This window comes from Drosophila subobscura, chromosome E (genome assembly GCF_008121235.1).
Source record: "Drosophila subobscura isolate 14011-0131.10 chromosome E, UCBerk_Dsub_1.0, whole genome shotgun sequence".
NCBI lineage: Eukaryota > Metazoa > Arthropoda > Insecta > Diptera > Drosophilidae > Drosophila > Drosophila subobscura.
In genome coordinates, this window is record NC_048531.1 from 16,639,434 (window position 1) to 16,659,997 (window position 20,564).

Here is a 20,564-nt window from a genome sequence, read left to right on the forward strand (position 1 = left end):
TTGTTGAAAATGTATTTGATCCTCACCACAGCCACGAAGTAACTATATAAGTAGATACATAATTCGCGTTTCGTTTATATTTATAAACTTTATGTGATATTTAATCCGCATGTTTGCTTTGATTTACTTGGAGTATGTTCCTGCGAATTCCAAGTATTTATTTGGGTTCGCATTTGTTGTTGAAAGTGACACATGTCCAACAGCAATCGGGAAAGTCCATAGTCGTGTCTGTGACATTTTCCTTGCACTCTTGGAACAAAGCCGGGGTTTGGCAGCTGAATTACAAAAATTGATTAGATATTTCGAAGATCAATACGGCGAACCTATGCGGGCACTTACAAGCTGAGAGTTATAGTATTGGATCCATACAGGGAAAACGTATCGTCGCATGAGAAGATTCCGCACAATCCTATTGGTTTCCATTGCGTGTTAAGATCTTGCCACTCATCAGATACGTTGTGAATCCTGCATTTGTCTTTCTTCAATGGTCTAAATGGTGCCAGTTGGCGAGCCATGGAATTCGCGGAGGCCACGACAAAAATCAGGCATAGTATGTACTTGAGAGCAGCCATATTTGCATACAAAATTGTATTGGACTCTGGTCTAAAGAAGTGCAAAATGCACAATGAAGAGCGCCTGGATTTGCGAGTGAATTATATAGGCCTAAATGAAGTGCATTTCTGCACAGCTGCGCTTCCCATTAAAACTAGGGCTTATGCGTGTACTTACTGCCATAGGAGCGGTGTCCGCTTACATTGCTCAGCATTTTGTTTCATACAATTCCTCGTAGGTTTGGCAGGTTGCACAGCAAGCCCTTTTATAGAGCTTTCCATTGAAATGTTTAACGAAAATATAACAAACAAAAGATTCCATCCAGTCGCCACCTGGTGGTATTTACACGAACTATACCCCCAATTGGCCATTCTACATAAATCGCATACCCATTGCAAAACATCGATATTATATTACAAGTATCGATATATTGAATTAAATGTTTTTGTTTTGCTTTTGTAAATAACAAAGAATGGAACACGCGGTGGACACTGTGCCAGAAGTGAAATCCAAATGCAGTGCTACCCTGAAGCCGACGGCAAATACGGCCGTCAAGTGCCTGAAATGCGACAAGGTGTACATTTTTCCCGCCGACAAAGACGACTGCCTGGCGCATCTGTATCTTGAGCATCGCCTGGTGATCGCCGATGTGGAGGACATCGCGCTGCTGGAGGACTATTTGCAGTACTGGGAAAAGGAGTTTCACAGTGAGCGGCAATAATGCAATTTCAGAGATAAATCCCCTTCTTAAATTTGTTTTCTTTCAGGCCACGAATTCGAGCAGTACTGCACGACCATGTTCCTGGACCAGCTGCCCGATGGGAAATATGCCAGGAACGAGAAATACTATTTGCTCTGTGATATACTGCCGCAGGACTACGAGCTGCGCAAGCGACTGCGGGAGCAACGACTGAAGACCGCCCTGGAGCGACACCAATTCGAGCTGACGGACCGCAACTTCTCCAAGGAGTGTCTCTTCTGCCGAACCGTGATCCAGGGCCTCAGGGCCGACTATCTGGATCATTTGTTTGACAAGCACTTTCTGCTGGTGGGAAAGCCCGAGAAGTTGGTCTACGTCGACGAGCTGCTCAACCAGTTGGAGGCCAATTTGAATCAATTGGTTTGCCTGTACTGCGAGAAGATCTTCAAGGATCGCACCACTCTGAAGGAGCATATGCGCAAGAAGGGACACAAGCGCATCAATCCCAATCGCCGGGAGTACGACAAGTACTTCCTAATCAACTACAATCGCGCTCCGGTGCCCACACTTCGAAAGCAGCAGCACCAGAGACGACGACAGCCGTCTGGATCCATGCCCGCAGATGCGGAGAGCGTCAGCGTGGACTTTGACAAGCACTTTGCTCGCCCCGACTCGGAGGGTGAGCACGATTCGGACTGGTCGGACTGGGCCGGTGATGGCGAGCCACACTCACTCAAGTGTCTTTACTGCCCGCACCTAAGCGAACACTTCGCCGGCCTCAAACAGCACATGATCGATGGCCACAGCTTGGATTTCGATGCTGCCACCAGCGCACTGAACTTCTATCAGCGTGTCAAGGTGGTCAACTATGTGCGCCGCCAGCTGTGCATGCGTCGCTGTGTTAGCTGTGACCTCCAGTTTGACGAGCTCGACCTGCTTACCCAACACATGGCCCAGGAGTCGCATTGCGGCATCGGCGAGCGGTCCAGCTGGGACAAGCCGGAGTTCTTCTTTCCGTACATGGAAAACGATGGCCTGTTGTGTGTGCTTGATGATTCAGCGGGCGATGAGCCCGATGCCGATGTGGTGCGCATCATTTCCGAGGACAGTCTGGCCCAAATCAATAAGGATGCGGAGTCGTTATCCTTAGAGAATTTCAAGTTGTAAAAGATTATGGTGGAGATATTTAAAACAATAAATTGGTCTTTTTGAATATTAGAAGTAAACAGCTCCGCATATCGCACTAAAGTATCGATATTTAGTAGAAGTATCGATATAGTGATTTAACAATACTGAAACATCACTAGCACAAGTGACATCATATCAAAAAGGGAAAACAATTAAAGAAAACATTAAAAATGGAAGCACTGGACATTCTGGAGAAGCGTATCGATGCCTTGACCCGAGTCCTTGGGCCTGTGCGGGAAGCGGACACCGACGAGGGCATAGTGGACTCTCTTTGTTCTGCCAACGCGCTGCTCAGTGAGGCGACCACTGGACGCACACAGCTGCAGCAGTGCGTGAGTCGGGCGGGGGAGCTGGAGAAGTACTTGGACCCCAACTTTCTGGACGAGCACCAGCAGGTGCGCTCCAAAGAGGTTTACCTCAATGCGGTGGCGCCCGAGCTGCACACCCAGGCCGAGCAGCTGGAGCGGATAAAGCAGCTGGAGCCGGCCCTGGGCGCGGAATACTTCCGCAGCATACCCAGCGAGTGCCTGGATCAGCTGAAGCAGGTCACTCAGAACAATGGGGAGTACGCACAGCAGAGTGAACTGATCGAGGAGAGCCTCATACTGGCCATGAAGCGGTACGGGGAGATACAAGAGGGTCTGCTCTCCTCGCTGGACGCCATGAGCGAGCGACTGGATCAGGTGGAGCAGCGCATGGAGCAGAAGAAGAAGAGCGATCTCAACAAGGATGTGCCGCCCACCGACTAATGGCTGATGGCACACGCATGCGAGACTGTCGATAGTATTTCCGATCTACTCTCCGTCTATGACTGGGGGGAGAGCAGATGCAAGATGCTCTTTCCATTGTAAGTTTCCTTTTTATCATTATTTAATGCTAGCACAATAAACACAACTCTACCAAATTAAACCTAACAGCTAGACAAAGATTATAACTGGCGGGTAATGCCTTCCCTTTCGCATCGAAAGTGGAGGCATTGGCCCTAACTTCGATTCGATTATGAGGCGCACAGTCTTAGCTCAACCATGGAGATCTTACCTCCATCTGCTGTCTCCCACTAGAAGCGCATCTCGTTGCGCTGAATCCGCTCGTAGACGGACTGCGTGAGAGGCAAGTAGACACCGTCGGGTCCTACGTAGAACAACTCATCCTCAATGGCCGCCGGATCGAAGCCCTGCTGCTGCAGCTCCACCTTTCGCAGCTTGAACGTGCCGGTCAGGTCGATCTTCCGGAGGAATCGCAGGAACTGCGGGCGTGCATAGTTGGGCAGCACCTTGGCGAGCTCCTGGCCCAGCAGCTCCACCTTCACCTCTCGGGTGGGATCGTAAATGGCAGCCATGCCGGCCCGGCCCTCCGTTTGCGGTATGCTGACCCCGTACACGATGACATCCTTGTAACCGGCCAGATTGCTGAGCTGTGCCTCCACCTCGCTGGTCGAGACATTCTCCCCCTTCCAGCGGAATGTGTCGCCGGTGCGGTCCTTGAAGTAAAGATAGCCCCGCTCGTCGGACACCAGCAGGTCGCCAGAGATAAAGGCCATGTCGCCCTTGGCAAAGACATCGTACACCACCTTCTTGGAGGAGGCCTTCGTGTCCACATAGCCCAGGAACTCGCGGCAGGGATTGCCCTTCACGATTTTCCCAATGAAGACGCCCGTCTCGTTGGGCTCGCACCGCTCACAGAGACCCTTCTTGTTGCGCAGCGGCTCGCCCGTGTGCGGATCGGCACGTATGATGGATATGGGATAGATTTGCGGCAGTACCCGCGACACAAAGCCAATGGCGCCCACAGTGCTGTCGTTGTTCATGATGTTGGCGTTGCCCTCCGTGGCTCCATAGAACTCACCGACGCGCTTGATGCCAAAGCGCTCGACGAAAGGCGTCCAAATCTGTGGCCGCAGTCCGTTGCCAAAGACCATGCGCACCTGATGCTTGCGGTCGTGTGCTGCCGCTGGTGTGGACAATATATAGCGGGCCATCTCCCCAATGTATTGGCCAATCTGTCGAAGATGAGATGGAAAGAGTGAGAAGGAGCGGAGAGATTCAAATGTAAGTCACTGATCTTACGGTGCACTGGAAGCGTGCGCAGTCGGCAAAGTAGCCGGAGGCACTGAACTTCCTGCGTATGACCACGGTGGAGCCAAACAGCAGGGCCTGGCCCATGCTCATCACTCCGCCAGCAGTGTGATAGAGCGGCAGCGGTGTATAGAACACATCCTGGTCCCTGAACCCGAGGGCATAGTGGATGCCAGCGGCAATGAAGAAGTAGCTACAGGATAAACGAGAAGTGTCAAGCATCAGCGGATGATCGGGAGAAGGAAATGCTCACCGCGAGTGCGTGATTACGGCTGCCTTGGGCAGCCCCGTGGTGCCAGAGGTGTAGATGTAAACCAGTTTGTCGTGATGATCAGCTCGAGTGGCGCCTGCGGCCACTTTATCTTTGGCGGCCGTGTCCAGCAGTCCGTTCAGTTGCTGTGCCAGACCCTGGCTCAAGCCCTCGGCGGCGGCATGTGCCTGGCTGCCCTCATCGTTGAACTGGTAGAGCCCCACATGGGCGGGCAGATCCTTCGCAATGTCCATCACAGCCGCGCGGAAGCTGGCCCCGTAAATCAAGGCCGTGCACTGGCCCACCGTGATGCTGTGCTGCAGCGAGGCGCCTCGCAGATTTGTGTTGATGAGCGGTGTAATGACACCAATCTTCGAGAGACCCAGCCAGGTGGCCACAAATTCGGCCCGATTCTCGAGCAGCAGCCCCACCACATCGCCCTTTTTGTAGCCGTGGCTGTGGAAGACGTTTGCTACACGGTTCGAGTGCTCGTTCAGCTGCCGGAAGGTCCACTGCTGGGACTCGCTCACGATGGCCAGCTTGTCGGGATGCCGAGCCACACTTGCCTCGAAGATGTCGCCAATGTTGAGGTTCTTTCGTTCCTGTCGCTTCACAAACAGCAGCACTCGGATGTACGCAAAGAGAGCACTAAATGGGGAATATTCTGGCTTGAGATTCGTTTGCCGGCTGGCAATTGCAATGCCAAGAGCTTACACAGTGTCGCGAGGACCAGTCACCGCCGCTATGTAGAACCATCTCCAGCCGGGCCGCACCAAGAGTGTGGCTATCACGCTGCCATAGAGAGCCGCCAATCCAGACCAAGCTCCTAGGTAATACCAGAGCGCTGCAGTGCCTGCCGAGAGGACGGGCACCATTATCCACTGCAGGCAGCATCGCCAGTTGCGTTTCTTCTCCTCCAGCGTACTCTGGCTGGGATCTATGGCTATGCAGACCTAAAGCAGCAGACAAAAAGCGCTTAATAAGGCACTCATACGTGACGTAGAGTCTCTTGTCATCGACTAATGATCCACTCAATACACCCCGGAACCTCCTCCATGTGGAGTTTCTTCAAAGCTTTTCCTGATCTTTTGCTAATTAGCTGCCGTTTTGTTTGCACTTTAGTGCTGGCCAGGTAGTCAGCATCTATCATTTAGCACTTTATTTAAACAATTTGCAAACAAGACAAACCAAATATAAACACAGCAACAATGTATGTGTGTGGATGTATGATATGTGGCTACTAGTATCCCATTTTATGCACATTATGTCCCGCGGAGATCTCCCTGAAATGCAACACAGCTTTGTGCTCCGCCTCGGCAGTCAGTTTGTTGGATAGCCGGATCAAAACGCAAATAGTCAGAGCGGAGATGAGGCCCAGCATAAAGAACAGCAACTAAGATTGGGTCTTATGGCATGGGTGGGCTTGTAAGGGAGCTCCCCTTACCTTGTGCCAGATGGTCAGGCGGTGTTGAGTGGCGGCCAGGCCGCCCTCCTCCACCAGCGGGTCGATGTCGGTGCCTGTCATCATTTTGGACAAATCTTTGCTCAACTTTTTTGACTCTTCGCTTGAATTGTTCGGTATCGACAGGGTTTTGTTTGAGTATTTGGTAGACAGTTTTTTCACGGGTGGTTCGTTCGGACATGTTTAACGGTCAATGATGTCACTGGGAAAAGCTTCTCTGAACGTGTTCGGACATGTTTTTCGCCTGTCTACATTAACTAATATTTTCGGTTGCCCTGATCTTGACTTTCAAGTTCGTTTAAGCGCCAAAAATACATCATCAAGATGCAGTAACACTGCCACATAAACCTGATACAAAGAAAATAAGACACCAAACAGACGGCAGTTCGCATAATTCTCTCAAGACCCAGACCTAGTCCCGGTTTTGACCACCAGCAGCAGCCACAACAAGTAAACTGGTTTCAGTTTTAGTTTAAGAGTTTTAGTTGTACTCTATGCAGGGAGTTTTATAATTTGGCTAGGATGTTTGCTATGGGCATCTCACAGTAATCAGATATGAATGAACTCTATCTTGGCAGGTGGAGTGCAGTAGAGTTTTTCTGGGAGAAACTTTAGAACAGTTTCAACTCATGTGACCCACATATGAACCCACAATTTGGTTTATTTGAAAGGGTATCTACTACTTCGACCACTGATCTGCTTTTAGTTTTAGTCGCTTTAATGGCAACGCGAGTATTATTGTCGTCAGATAAGGTGGCCAACTGAATCACAAAGCGAAATCAAGCGAAAACCGAAAATATGTTAACCATATACACAACTGCGATAAATACTAGTATCACCTGCATGCGTGTGTGTGTGTGTGTGTGTGTATCTTTTGTAAGTGGCATTTACCTGGTTGGAGTTCAAGGCCGTCGAGCCATGGCTGGGGCCAGCAGCATCAATAGTAGCTGTGGCAGCTCCATCATCAGCGGGAGCAGTGCACATGGTGTGGTGTCGATTTTAGCAGCACATTAACAGTGCCTGCTGCCAGTATGTGGATGGATGGGAGTTTAGCTCTGTTGTTCCTATCGCTTTTGCTGGCTACTTTCGCATCCAAATGATGGGTAATTAGTCGACACAGGCAGACACAGTCGAAGGGAGGAGGAGGAGGAGGAGGAGGTGGAGTAGACAAAAAGAGAAAAGAGGTGAGCGCTAGTTGGCGAGATGGGGAGCGGGGCTGTGGAGAGGAATTCACAATTGTAGTGCAACTGTGACACAAAAGAAAGAAGATGAAGAAAAATTGCCTTTTTTGTCTCGAGGCTGACTGATGCTGTGACGCTTTTGTTTTGAGTGTATCTATTTGTGTGTTTGTGTGTGAGTAACTGAGTGCCTGAGTAACTGTGTGCGAGGAGTTAGTGCTTTCAAGGTGAGTTTTGGGGTCTGCTCTGCTTGCTTATGTGCGTCCAATTGCAGACTATGCCTGAAACTTTGGCTTAAGCTGGCTAATAAAACCCGTTAATGGGTGGTAAAGCCGCACTTAATGTCAGCGACAATTAAACCACGTTTATTATTTAGGAAGTAAAACGATTGTGCGCAGCAGTCGCTTTGCATTCAAAGGGGAAGTAAAAGATTTAAGCGATCAATGAAAGATATTTAGCATGAAATTAAGGGTTTACAGCATTTACAGAATGCTGAAAGCTATGTTTACATTCAGCAAATATTGAGTTAACAAAGAACTAGCCAGTGAAGAACACAGCAGACAAAAACTCTACGAAGACCTTGTTTGTAAATGGGTGATTGGCTAGGCTTGGACTCTGATTTGACCACAAATCGAAACAGTTCGCAAAAGGTATGTAAAACTCTCCTATTTTTTCTCCGCCTTGTTCCATTTTGAGCATTTCGCATTTCGAAGCACCCATAAACAGCACTCTCTCACTTTCTGTTGGACTCAATATTTAAATTTCAGTCCTCAGGTTAAGTTGTAAATTAGTTTTTTTATTGTTGTTTCTTTTACAACATTTGGCGCATGCAAAAATTAAGTGTTGTGGTTGTTGTTTGTTGTTGGTTGCTTGTGTCTGTTTTTGTTGGTGGCACACATCGGCAGACATCATTAAGAGCCCAACCTCATCAAGCGCCTGAGACGCGGATGCGGTTGAAGCTGCGCCAACTGATGCTGCGCGACGCTTCATCACTTTCACTAAAATCTTCTTCTCCTTTCTTTTGTTGTATGTATTTCTTAGCTTGTGTTTCCCTCACATCTCGTACTGCTCTCGAGATTAAGATATCATTGATCTCGGAAAGTACGTGAGAGATGAGCGTGGAAATTGCCTATGAAACTGTTGAGCACTCGATTACGATTGATTGATTCACGGCACGCACTTGGTAGAACGAACATCCAGTCAGGGCTTCTCGTGTGGAAGTCGGAGTTGTGGAGTTTGTGGGAGCTTGAAGCCGGTCGCGTCTTTCGGCCAGCAGCTACGTTCATCAACTGCGCCCCAAAAACCTGACAGCAGCCGGTCCGCAGCCTGGCGCTGACTCCGAAGCTGAAGCTCTGCCAGCGTCAACAGGTCGACAGCAGCGCACGAAGCTCGCTTCGGGTCGGGGCATTAAGCTCTACCTGCACCTGAGCCAAAGTCAGAAACGGAGCCACACACAGGTGAAGCAAGCGTGTCTGCTTGTGTGGTAGTGTGTGTTATTTGCATTGTTATTAAGCTGAAATTGTCGGTTGCGATTCTGAGATTGTGGTTTGCACGTGATTATTCCGCATGCAGCATGGAATTTGGTCTTTTATGCGGGTTTCCCTTTTGGCCATCAACATGTCAACAACCACACAGCGTCAAGAATGCGCTTCTAATGGGCGACGGCGGAGTACGTACTCGGCGGCTCGGCGCAACTTCGTTCCGCAGCTGAGGGGAATGGCAAAGCGCAGCGAAAAGGGGTCCAAAGAGTGCGGGAGAGAGCGGACAGGCATTTAATTCAAAACACGTGTTTCGCTTTGCACTCTCTTCGCTATGCTCTACCCAAGGGGGTGTGTTACATTTATTGCAAGTCGCAACAATCTCGAGCGTGTGACCCATATCTGACTCCCTCAAAGAGTATTTAAAGCTTCGGCTTTATTGACTGAGCTTCGGTTCTTGTTTGAATATGCGCTGCTGTCTTTGCCGCTGCCTTTGCCGCTGTCTTTGCTGCTGTCTCTCTGATTCTTTTTCTGTCTCTGCCTTTACATTTATGTATTTGCCTCTATACAAGACTGAGGAATTGATGCGTTACCATAGCCCTGCCCTCCACTCTGCAAAGCCCTGCAACAAGTGCAGCGCCGACAGTTTATTACATGTCGTTTTGCATGATGATTTTCCCAGCTCAGATCGTTTTCCATGACTAAGCTAAATTGTTTTAAACAGCCACGGGACGGACTGTACTAACTGAACAGAGGGGCAGCAAGGCAGTTCGCTTTAAGTGATGGTAAGCTGTTGTGGAGTTGCTGGTGCGGGCGGGGGGTAAACTGGGTCACTTTGGGTGTTGCACAACAATTTGAGGCTCGTTTTGCTGAAGGTTTTTGGCAATCTTACCATTCTAAAGCACTGAAAACGCCATAGAATGTGTCTTTCTTTGAACGATACGTAACAAAACAGTCCTAAAATATCAGTAAACGACTGTTGATGCTGATGCGTGCACGATGACTGACACAACTATTAATCTCGGTCATAGAAAACGAGAAGCTTTCCAAAGCGAATCATTTGTCGCCCAACAATCAATCTAGCATCGAGTCATGCTTGTTTATACGGGTTCTATTACGTACTGTGGCCTGGAAACCCCGTTAACCAGGTTCTCATTCAGGTTAAGTACTATCTACTATAGCCAAAAGCTCATCTATTATTAAATGAGCTTTGGCTTAACCAGCAATTACAATTCAATCAAGAGAGCAACTTGAATTACGGAGCAAAACACATTTCCGTTCACCATCAAGAGCAGAACTCTAATCAGAAAATTCCAATAAGTAGCGAGATGTTTGGAGGATAAAAGACGCCTTTATTAGAAAGTAGGAGAAGATTTATTTAAATTTTCGTGAGCTGAGCATTTCCCACGGTTTTTGGGGGAAAATCTATGTACAATTTGTCACCACCCACATCGTGGCTATAATATTTATTTACCTGCTCATCGTATTTCACATCTTTCAGCAGAAACTTTCAATGGCATTTCATGGCCCGTTGCTGCTCTAAAAATGTTTATAGTCTCCTGCCCATCAACAGCTCGACTCACGCCTCGCACCAATAATAAGGCTCCAAAGACATGCCCGACATTCAATGGTCTTTTTCACACATACTCGAATCCCACCAGACATAAAGTGTCTGTGCAAAAATGCACATATACAATATACACATAAATATGTACAGGGTGTTTATGTACAAGGTGCCCTCGCCCTTGTATATAGTTTCGATCCCCCTTGAGGGATCGGGCCCTTCGCCCTTGCGGCACTTGAGGAGGAGGCAATGGGAAGAACGAAGCAGCCTTTGCCTGACTGCCTGAGCGATGCTTCTTGTGGATTTTGTCAAGTGGATTTTTGTCGAGTTTTGAGATCATTAAAACAACATCGTTAGTGCGTCCATAATGAAGTACTAAAGAGGAACCCCAAGAAGCAATCCCCAGAGAAGCGAAACTAAGAGAGAGGCAGCGAGACAAAAAGAGAGTCCCAAAATGAAGGAATTCAATTTCAAGTCGATATTTTATGTGTCTCTGCGTGTCTTGGCACATGATTAGTTCTAGAGACGTGCTGACGCCGACTCCTCCGCCGAATGCCTACGTGAAATCCTTAGATCCGATCTGCTATTTCGACTATATATGGGATATTGTATTACGCTTCGGTCTGTGCGATTGATGGATGCGACCGTGAAAAGCGCGGCGTGGAAAACTCTGCCTGAAACATCCACATCGATGTTCTTACATATCCATCAGCGAGGGCATAAATAATTTTCGCTTTTTGCATTCTCTGTGGCTGGGTTTCGAGGGTTATGGAACAAGATGGTAGGTTTGGCCATGTCTGGCGTAAGTTGTAGTGAACTTAGTTCAATTTCCATTGTGTTTCAGATAGGAAAATATTACTTGTTGCTGTTTTATCTAAATTATTTTATGGTACTGCAGGGTACGTGCCTGGTCGACCCCGTTGTTGGTTTTGTATTTGTCTTTTTGCCGCCAGCAGATCTTCCTCATCTTTGTATCCACGCCTTTGGGGACGCTCCCGCGCTGTCAGAAATTAATCTTTTCCCTTTCGCCAGATGTTGAATGCCGCCGCCTGCGGTTGGCCGAAGGCAAGGGGAAGTGCGCTGGCAGGGGCATGGCTCTGGATGTGGAGAAAGATGAGATCTTTGGCGCAAAGTGTCAAGCGTTTACATCAAAATCGAGCAAAATATCCTAACGAATCCTTCTCAGAATCAGGAGAACACCATTTTGATGGTTTACTTTCTTAACTTTCTTTTTCATTTTTCTGCTATTAAAAGCCTTTGGAAGCAGGGTGGTGGACTGGGGGAATTTGGAAACCAATTTTCAGTTACTTCCTGGCGAGAGTGGGAGGAAGTCAAACAGTTTTTGCCTGCGCGGCCAAGTCACTAAAATGTTTTTGTGTAAATAAACAAAACTTTGGTTTGGTTTCCTTCAGTTCTTCACTGATTTTCCTTTTTGGATGTCGACCGACCGACCGCCAACGCTGAGGCGCAACGTCGCAGCATCTCGACATCGATGGGGCTTTTTTATGGATTGTTTTTTGTTTATAGACAACTACGGGTACACCCGACTCTGGATCTCTGTCTTCCACTATATACTGCCTGCCAGTAAACGCTTGTGTCTGTCTGTCCATCTGTCTGCCTGTATGTGAGTTTGCTTTTTATGTGCCTCGCGCATCTTCGGCTGAAAAAATATAAAAGGAAAATATTTATGCCACCGACGAGGGGCTCCATGCAGGCGAGAGAGGGGTAACAGCAGCGCCCACAGAGGGTGCGACAGAGATGGAGCTGGTAGCGAGCTCGTTTTGCTGCTGCCCCTTTTTCGCGCCTCTGAGCAATTACTCGATCTCGACATACCCTACAAATGTGGTTAAAGCCAATGGGGTATATGCACTAGAGGCAGCGAGATGACAAGTTTGAAATCGAACTCCATTTGATGTGAAATTTGCCTTGAACCGAGCCGCAAACTTGGTTCGTTTAAGACATTGAAGCTTTAGTTTATTGCCCTTATAGTTTTTAGGCTCTCTCGAACTTTGATGCTGTCTACTTTCTATGGTTATATGGTGTACGTGAGTTGCAGTTCAAATGGAAACAGTTTAAAGAGCAACAAATATTCGTTGCGAATGAGCTAAAAACCATATTTCACTTGTCTTTTTATGAACTTCCACTGACACACGCTCATAGATACGCAGGCAAACATACATATGTATATAAATACTTACATACATATGTACATAAGTGATCATACATATATGTACATATGTATAGCTAATTGTAGGTATGTACACATAGCCATGGAGACTATGGATCTCTGCTTTCTGATGTCGGTACATTAGTTGGGCCTTTTGTTATTGTTGCTGATGGACAGATCGGCCGACTTCATCATCGGTGGCCATTAGTCAGCAATGCTCCCCCCACCCTAGCGACAGACGAACTGCCACGCCTTTCCACGAGCCCAACATATATGAACTCTGATCGCTGATTGATTGGCCAAAATGCACTCGAAATGCAGGCGGCACGGCACCTCTATGTTTAGCACTCGGGCGAGGTACGCGTTCTCGTACGAGAGTATCGATGATTTTAATTACTCGAGCAGTTTGCATATTTCGCTGTCGGTGGCAGCGTTGCATGAACCAGATGTTGGCGCTGGCCCCCAGGCATAGGGGCCCGGGGTATTGGCACTGGGACTGGCAGTGGAAGTGGTGTGGGGGTTTGTGCTTCCCACTGGCAATCAATCAGCGGGGCACAAATGAGTCTGCGAATGGGTCACAACAATGCAATCTCATCTCCAAGTGGCCAAATGCTTCCGTTACACGTCTGTCCGGCTGTCCGTCTGTCTGTCCGTCAGTCTGTCTGTCCGTCTGGTTCTTTTACTTTGAAATCGGAAACGCTTCGTATAATTTTTGGACACAGCGTTTTGACTTTAACATGGACACGGATACGGTCAGCTGCATCATTGGAAGGGGATGACTAAGGAAATGGGGCTGTTGGTATATCAGAATCGGTCAATAATTGAATGTATTTCCTGGGAATATAAACATTTTCTTGGTATACTTTTTGATTGCTTATTAAATTCGTATTTCGAACAAAGTATTGATTCGAAAATTCGCTGGATTATCTTACGTATTGCTGAAATATCCCATATCATAGGTAAGTGTGACTTGAGTCTCATAAATTCTTATTCTTTTATTAAATAACCAAAAGAGCCAAAGACTTCGGTAAATATTTGTGATCCTAATGCACTTGAACTCGTCTTACCCCGTGAAAGGCAACCCCCAAATTCAATTGTAACAAGGGAAAACCCAAGAGAAACCAAGGGGAAAGTCTCTACAAGTCGCCTTTTCCAGTGTACTCAAGTCGTATTAGTTTCAGTCGCTGCAATTGCAGCATAGAGTTTTCGTCGAACACTGTTTGGGTTATGCCCCCCAGTGAAGAAACTGAGGGATGGGCCATCACGGAAAGCACCTTGTGCCGGGACGGGGGGAATGTGTCATTCAATGCTACCTAAAAATGAGAGATTTCTCCCGCACTCAGGCGGTACACAGAACTGTCAACGCCCCCAACTCCATTTTAAAATCAATGTTGTCCTAGGGGTTCCGTAAAAAGTGCTGGAAGAGCGGCTCAAATAACGATCGGCCATAAATTCTGCATCTAAATATAGAAAGAACGTAGGGATGAGATGGCAGGCAGAAGGGCACAGTCAGGACAGCCAGGCACACTGCAGGACCATCGATGGCCCGGGGCCAGTCGAGATGTTTCTTTATAGGATTTAACTAGACTTTTTTTCGCAAGGCTAATTCACTTGGAGGACGGACGCGCTCTCACACATGGTAATCAATGGCATGTGCTATGCGCCTGAGGACCTTCCTAAGAGGACTGCAAATCTCGCTGAGCGCAGCGAGAAGGACACGGACCTCATGCCAGGGGACAAACCGTGCTCATTCCCAACATATGTGCGGTGTGGGCGAACGATTCGACTCGTAAATGAAATGAAAACAATGCCAGCCAGGATATGCCCAGGCAACGCGTCCTTTATCCATGTTTTTTCTGCTCGGCCCTCGCTGACTCTCCGACCTAGGCGCCGCCGCTGCTGCTCATGGAATTTGTGTGATCTACGATCTATAATGCCTCGGCCTATGGTTCATTCATCAGCCAGGCAGCCATTCGGCGGGTTGTTCAAGCGAGCAATGCTCGTATAAATCAATTGTTCTTCCACTCCTTCCCTCCCTCTCTCATGCTATGCATCTTGTGACTCCTGTCTCATTGCAGCTCAGTTTGCCGCCTTGGTTGCTTAATTAGATGCGGAAATTCTAGGGAAACTTCATAGAATATTGGGAAAAATAAAGAAAATGGTGTAGTTTGGTTGGGACATCGATTTGGAAGCGATGCTGTTGGTTGGTAGCTGAGATTTCCTGGTATTCAAATAAGTGAGAGAAGAGAGAGAGAAGAATTCATTGATGGGTTTTCACTTTTGATAAGCGATGAAAATAAACCAACTGATTGATTGGCATATCAGAAATTACAGAAGATAATCTGCTGTTGTGTAAAGTATTAAAACTGCTGAGTAGCTCACACATTTCCCAAGTGGAATTCCCCAAACTCTGAACTTCTCGAGTGTTTTAAGCATTATAATCTCTAAGATGATCTAACACTTTGCACCCCAAAAACACGACAACCTGTCAACATGCCAGCCTACAACACGCCAATTTATCCACAGAATACATATGGGGATACATGTGTATCTGCATACGAGATGCACGGGTACTCGAGTGTTCAGTTCAGAGCTCTTTAGAAGATCCAAAATAAGCATTCTACTTTGTATATAGAGCAAATAATACGTTGGCAAAGAGCTCTCCGTGTCGAGAGCTGTCATTTAAAAAGCAATTAAGTCAACAACTATGAACGAGAGCGATCGGTGGAGCAGCCGATGCCGATGCCGATGCAGATGCCTCATCCTCTGGCCTTTGATGAGGCAGGCAGGCAGTCAGGCAGGCAGCGTCCAGTTGCAGCGACTAAATTATCCGACTGGGCTAATTATGAGCATTTTAAATACGCATTTTGGCGACATAAATACTCTGCTCTGCTGTTTCAGTGCTCTGTTTGGGCGTTTTTTTCGGTATACTACTTTGTAAACAGTTTTTATGTTTCTGAACATAAATCAACCGGATGTGGATGTGTTCGCTGCTCCATGTCTGGGGTTGGCTTCCCATGAATAAAGGCTGTGCCAGAAGACACACACACAGAAGTATCTGTGCGAGATGCATATGTATCTGGAAGATATGTACAGCTGTCCCGCCGTCCTTCCGTCTCTGGAATGACGTTACGCTCTAAGTATGTCGACATTCGCTGTCGCTTTTTCGATTGTCTTCGCTTATAAAGAAATCCGATGGGGGGGACGTTGGAGACCGTGCAACGGCATGGACCCCCCCAACGAAGAGACATTTTCGCGGCCAATTTAATGGCGGGGCAGGGGCGGGACAGAAAGGGAAATAATTATCAACAAAATGGCGTTTTCTGTATTTGGGTTTTCCCTTTGTTTTTTCTGTTTTCATTGGTTTTCCATCTCTCGCACCGCTCGAGCGCTTGCTTTACAATTAATTTAGTTTAGACTATAAAATTAAATAAGAATAAGTTTAGGCTTAGACATCTACGATCTATTAGACACGTACGTAATATATAGTATATGGAAAGAGTGATAGAGAGTTGAAGAGTGAGAGCGGCTGGGGCTCTGGAATTCACACGATTATTGTTGCTGGAAGCCCTCCCTGGAACTGCGCACAAATAGGATATAAATCTCGCTCCGGATCTCGATCCGAGCGGCTATGCCTTCTGGTGCTGCACATCGCCTTCCATGCGCCACACCCCGAAGAGGTAACTCAGCTTCTCGGGTGGGATGATGGGCGCTCCGTTTGCCTTTCGCAGGCACTTGAGATCGGCATCGGCTCCATTGGCCGCAGCGCTCAGCAGCGTGCTGGCCGCCCCATACGGGGAGGAGGAGCCCATGGGCGAGACCTGTGCCTCCAACGCCCTCAGCAGTGAGATGTCACTGGAGCTGAGCATGCGACAGAGGAAGTCGATGTATCTGCAAGATGGAATTAAGTTTGGGTTTAGCTGAGAGCGAAGGGAAAGCAGGTGGAACGGTTGCTGTGGGATTGGGGGTCGTATCCTTACCTTGTGGCTAGCTTCAGAGTTTGTATTTTGCTCAGCTTATCGCTGGGCAGCGTCGGTATTATCTGCTGCAGCGACTTGAAGGCATCGTTGAGGCTCTGGGTGCGCTGGCGCTCCCGCACGTTGGCCATCACCCGCTGGTTGCTGAACTCGTCCGTCTCCTCCGTTTTGCTGGGCTTCCGCTTGAGGCGTCTCCTGGGCTTGCGGAAAGCCTTGCCGCCACCATCGACACCGTCCAACAGGCTGCCCGAGCTGCCGTCATCCGCCAGGCAGGCAGGCGACAAGCCACCGCCGTTGACTCCCACTCCAGCGGCCAAATCGCTGACCGAACTGAGGGCCGTGTGCCGGACGTACTCCATGTCGTCCCGGTCCGAGCTGGAGTAGGCGCTGCCGTTCAGGGAATTGGCCGGCTCGTAGGAATCGAAGCTGTGCCGGTAGCCGTTCTGGAAGTGGAGCTGTGGATTCTGTTGATGTTGATGTGTCGCCTGCTGCTGATGTGTCGCCTGCTGCTGCTGCGGCTGCTGCGGCTGCTGGTTTGTGTAGAGGGGCAGAAAGACCTGAGCCTTGTGCTCCGGCAGCTCCTCCTCGGGGAACTCAAAGTGTGAGTGGGGAGAGGTGCAGGTGCTCTGGTTCTGTGCCGAGGCAACCTCATCCACGGTGGTGGGTAGATAATCCACATAAATCTGTTGCTGTTGCTGCTGCTGCTGCTGCTCCAGATGTTGCTGCTGCTGCTGCTGTTGCTGGTGGTGCTGCTGTTGGTGGAGCAGCTTCTTGTGGTCCGGCTGCATGGCCAGTGTGCCACCGGACTGGCACTCATAGTCGCTGCTGCTTCTGGCCCGCTTGCCGTGCTCGTTCCAGGAGGAACCCGACCCGGCCACCGACTGCTGCTCGAATCCGTTCTGATTGTTGCTGCTGCCGTTGCTGTTGCTGGCCGTGTGGTTGTTGTTCAGCTCCAGGCTGGCGCTTTGGGCACTGTGATTGCTGTGCGTGCTGCTGCTGGTGCTCAGGATCTCGTTGCTGGGTATATTGTAGTCGGTGTCCTCCAGCTCCGTAATGCCATAAGCCGCGTACTCCGATGGCAAGGGCGCGTACTGGGGATGCTGCTGCTGCTGCTGTTGCTGCTGATGGATGTAGTGGCTGGAGTGCACATAGGCCTGCTGCTCCACTTGGATTAGCTTGATCACATTGTGCTGCAGCTCCATGATATTCGGCAGCGTGGGCTTGTAGCTAATGTCCAGCAGCACTTTGGGCGACACGGAGCGAGTGCTCATCATTTGTGGGGCTTTCTTTGTGGCAAACTACTCGCCTAGACTTTTGATCAACAATTTCTAATCGTCTATCGACACAGTATCTCAGCAGTTTCTTGCTGTGATTTGGCACTTTGTCTCTGAAACGGAGTTCGATCGCTGTCTTGGAGTTTTCACGCGCTCGATTCTCTTGACAGATCTTCACGCACTCGACGACGAAACGCTTCTGACGCACGATCCTTCCGGCCATTGCTCAAATTGACATTTTGCGGCTGCTCGACGGCCATTCGCTGTGCGCCGCCGCCACACTAGTCGTCCCACTCGCACACTCGGGCACACAAAGCGCTTACACACTCGAGTCGCTCGCTCTCACTCTGGCTCTTGCTCTCTCGCTTGCTGGCTATGGCCGACGCAGGTATGACGTCAGCTATGATGCCCGCTGCGGTCTCTGGATTTTCTCAACGGCAAACGGCGGCTGCGAAATTTCTGCATTGCCCCGAGAGATTTTCGTTTGGGTTATTCTTTTTTCCCTTTGGGATTTTGATTCCGCGGGGAAAATTCTGGCTCTGAACAAATATATGCACAATTTATCGGTTGCAACTTACACTGATCCACTCAGGATATTCTCTCTTTCTGAGTTGTAAAAAATCATTCACAGGTTTCTGATTTCACAGGCTAAACACACACTTTGCTGAATCGTACTGGCATGAGTCTGATTAAGAAGACTAAATTGTGGCCAGCGGATGTCTCTCTTCTCAGTCGAAATGCAAAATGTAGCTTCAATTTCCTTCAAAAAAATTCCTAAATTACTTGAGAGATTTGGCGGGAGTTAAGAGATAGCCCAGCGCAATATTTATACGGCTTTGCACTCTTCAAAATCTTTTTAGCTATTATATAATCATCAGTTGAGGATCATCGTAAAGCTTCCACGCTCCCGACCTTCAACCCTAGCGATCGATGGGAAGCCCGCGGAAAGGTTCATTATGCCTAATTAGTGAATTCCCACACACACGTACCGAGAAAAATACACAACTCGCGGCAGGGAAAATCGAGAATACACGAGTACGAGCGGAAAGTCAAATTTCCGGATATAATTATCTGCCTGCCTGCCATGGCGACGATCAACAAAAATACCCGATTAATACGGAGCGCGCGAACTTCCGCTGGAAAAGACGATCCCCGGCTTAGGTAACCAAACCCCAGGACGAACTGAAGCACCCTGGCAGAAAAACCGACGGTAGGGTTTTGCCCCTACACCAAGAGGTACCTGGCTCTGTTTATTATATTATTAATAAAGTATATAGTTTGTTATTTATCAGCAGTTGTATAAACGAATAAAGGAACTTTTGTGTGTAAACAAAAGAAGCTCAGGAATAATTATTTGTCTGGGGGGATACATTTTTAGGTAAAGAAATAAGCTAAAATAATTTAGCTGAGGCTTTTTATAATTCTTGGGTAATTATTATTATATCGGTCGGTTGGTATTATTCAGAATTTGTGTTCAAATTGGAAATTTATTTGCGAAATTAGTGGGCAAATCCATTTATTTCTATGTTTTCTGGAAACTGCATTCGAAAAAATATCTAAATATGAATATATGTCTAAATATTTATAAAAAACAATCATACAATTGTTTTTTATTTCATCTCAGAAGTAGGAGTGGCTGCCAAGTGGTGACACAGGGAGTTCCACTTTCTCAGAGGAGCCACAGAGGAGTCCCAACGTTTCGTTTGTTCGTTTCTTACACTCTATTCAGTAAGGCAATCCCCAAAATTGTTTAAATTTCATTGTGAGGCTTCGAGTTCTTATTTATTTTGGAGAACGCCTCCAAAGGCAGACAACGATCGCAGCTACATGATCTTTACAACATAGATCCAATGGCCTATCTCATGCAACATTCAGTGCCGACTTTTCGGATGCACCGCACGCAGAACTCGTGCCAACTGCCACAGATGGAGGCAGCCAGTGCGCGCCACAAAGTATTCCACAGAAATGCTGTGTGTGCGCATAGGGAAATTAAATTATCTCCAAGAAGTGACGCATTGGACACGCTGGAGTCACGTAGTATATTGATTTCAATTGCATTTATAAACCGAAATGGCAAAGAAGTCAAACAAAAACCGAACTCAAATGAGCGAAGCTGCAAAAGGTATTTTGCGTACCACGATATACATATATTTTGTTTTGTTTTTGTTGCCTCTAAAGTTGCTTATCTTATTTTGTTTAATGAAATTCGGTGTGTGTGAGTTTTGCGTGGGGGATTGCACAAAACGAAGCGATACGAAACGAAACGGATTTTCCAAGCGGACAACTTTCCATTTTGACAATGCTCTAATCCTGAATGCATCGCAAAAACTATCTGCCTCTGCCTCTGCCTGTGCCTGTGCCTTTGAGTGTGGAGCGTGAGAAGAAACATTTGGTGCACGTAAATCTCGCTCGACAATCAATTAAAATTAAAATATTTTTTGTATCCTACAATGTTGGAGGAGCAGCGGTCTGGCAGAGCGCAGCGGAGCAGCAGCAGTCTACATATTCGAATTGACTTTTGATGATGTATCACGATTTATTGTTACCAAAAATGGTCGTCAAAGCGCGTGGAAAAGTGGATCAGGTAGTCGTCGTCGTCGTCGTCTGCAGGCAGGCAGCCAGAAAGCCAGACAGCCAGCCAGCCATACGCTGATCGGGTCAGCCAGAGTCTCTTTGGATGGGGACTCCCACAGCTTTTG

At 47.9% G+C, this 20,564-nt stretch overlaps 5 protein-coding genes across 9 annotated transcripts; 2 read left to right on the plus strand and 3 right to left on the minus strand.

Annotated features, from left to right (window-relative positions):
* Window positions 1-67: 67 nt before the first annotated feature.
* LOC117889705 lies at window positions 68-824 on the minus strand. Of its 2 annotated transcripts, XM_034794125.1 has the most exons (3): window positions 730-824; window positions 340-603; window positions 68-275 (listed from the first exon to the last, which is right to left on the minus strand). In XM_034794125.1, the coding sequence occupies exons 1-3, from the start codon at window positions 774-776 to the stop codon at window positions 158-160; spliced, it is 429 nt and encodes a 142-aa protein (XP_034650016.1). In that variant the 5' UTR covers window positions 777-824; the 3' UTR covers window positions 68-157. The 2 variants fall into 2 exon arrangements, with proteins under 2 accessions (XP_034650016.1, XP_034650017.1); XM_034794126.1 differs by lacking the exon at window positions 730-824 and having other exon boundaries at window positions 340-640.
* A 167-nt stretch (window positions 825-991) lies between these two features.
* LOC117890381 (zinc finger protein 277) lies at window positions 992-2,446 on the plus strand. Its single transcript, XM_034795181.1, has 2 exons — window positions 992-1,259; window positions 1,320-2,446. Exons 1-2 carry the CDS (start codon window positions 1,025-1,027, stop codon window positions 2,417-2,419), a joined length of 1,335 nt encoding a protein of 444 aa, XP_034651072.1. The 5' UTR covers window positions 992-1,024; the 3' UTR covers window positions 2,420-2,446.
* A 93-nt stretch (window positions 2,447-2,539) lies between these two features.
* LOC117890382 lies at window positions 2,540-3,350 on the plus strand. The gene has a single exon (XM_034795182.1). The coding sequence runs from the start codon at window positions 2,611-2,613 to the stop codon at window positions 3,187-3,189; it is 579 nt and encodes a 192-aa protein (XP_034651073.1). The 5' UTR covers window positions 2,540-2,610; the 3' UTR covers window positions 3,190-3,350.
* LOC117890379 (long-chain fatty acid transport protein 1) lies at window positions 3,293-8,695 on the minus strand. Of its 4 annotated transcripts, none has more exons than XM_034795178.1 (6): window positions 8,586-8,692; window positions 7,119-7,310; window positions 5,480-5,718; window positions 4,769-5,413; window positions 4,507-4,708; window positions 3,293-4,439 (listed from the first exon to the last, which is right to left on the minus strand). In XM_034795178.1, exons 2-6 carry the CDS (start codon window positions 7,209-7,211, stop codon window positions 3,498-3,500), a joined length of 2,121 nt encoding a protein of 706 aa, XP_034651069.1. In that variant the 5' UTR covers window positions 7,212-7,310; window positions 8,586-8,692; the 3' UTR covers window positions 3,293-3,497. The 4 variants fall into 4 exon arrangements, with proteins under 4 accessions (XP_034651069.1, XP_034651071.1, XP_034651068.1 ...); XM_034795177.1 differs by having other exon boundaries at window positions 3,498-4,439; window positions 7,119-7,307; window positions 8,586-8,695; XM_034795180.1 differs by lacking the exons at window positions 7,119-7,310; window positions 8,586-8,692 and adding an exon at window positions 6,210-6,362.
* Window positions 8,696-15,938: 7,243 nt separating this feature from the next.
* On the minus strand, window positions 15,939-18,081 carry LOC117890650 (protein twist). The gene is made up of 2 exons (XM_034795603.1): window positions 16,595-18,081; window positions 15,939-16,505 (listed from the first exon to the last, which is right to left on the minus strand). The coding sequence occupies exons 1-2, from the start codon at window positions 17,863-17,865 to the stop codon at window positions 16,244-16,246; spliced, it is 1,533 nt and encodes a 510-aa protein (XP_034651494.1). The 5' UTR covers window positions 17,866-18,081; the 3' UTR covers window positions 15,939-16,243.
* Window positions 18,082-20,564: the final 2,483 nt, after the last annotated feature.

Coding starts and splice junctions, on each gene's coding strand:
- LOC117889705 (XM_034794125.1), bottom strand. CDS start 776: ATGAAACAAAATGCTGAGCAATGTAAGCGGACACCGCTCCTATGGCA. Junction 604..729: donor CGGACACCGCTCCTATGGCA/GTAAGTACACGC, acceptor GCACTTCTTTAG/ACCAGAGTCCAATACAATTT. Junction 276..339: donor AATACTATAACTCTCAGCTT/GTAAGTGCCCGC, acceptor TTTGTAATTCAG/CTGCCAAACCCCGGCTTTGT.
- LOC117890381 (XM_034795181.1), top strand. CDS start 1,025: ATGGAACACGCGGTGGACACTGTGCCAGAAGTGAAATCCAAATGCAGT. Junction 1,260..1,319: donor CTGGGAAAAGGAGTTTCACA/GTGAGCGGCAAT, acceptor GTTTTCTTTCAG/GCCACGAATTCGAGCAGTAC.
- LOC117890382 (XM_034795182.1), top strand. CDS start 2,611: ATGGAAGCACTGGACATTCTGGAGAAGCGTATCGATGCCTTGACCCGA.
- LOC117890379 (XM_034795178.1), bottom strand. CDS start 7,211: ATGTGCACTGCTCCCGCTGATGATGGAGCTGCCACAGCTACTATTGAT. Junction 4,709..4,768: donor GCCGTAATCACGCACTCGCG/GTGAGCATTTCC, acceptor TTTATCCTGTAG/CTACTTCTTCATTGCCGCTG. Junction 4,440..4,506: donor GCGCACGCTTCCAGTGCACC/GTAAGATCAGTG, acceptor CATCTTCGACAG/ATTGGCCAATACATTGGGGA.
- LOC117890650 (XM_034795603.1), bottom strand. CDS start 17,865: ATGATGAGCACTCGCTCCGTGTCGCCCAAAGTGCTGCTGGACATTAGC. Junction 16,506..16,594: donor ACTCTGAAGCTAGCCACAAG/GTAAGGATACGA, acceptor TCCATCTTGCAG/ATACATCGACTTCCTCTGTC.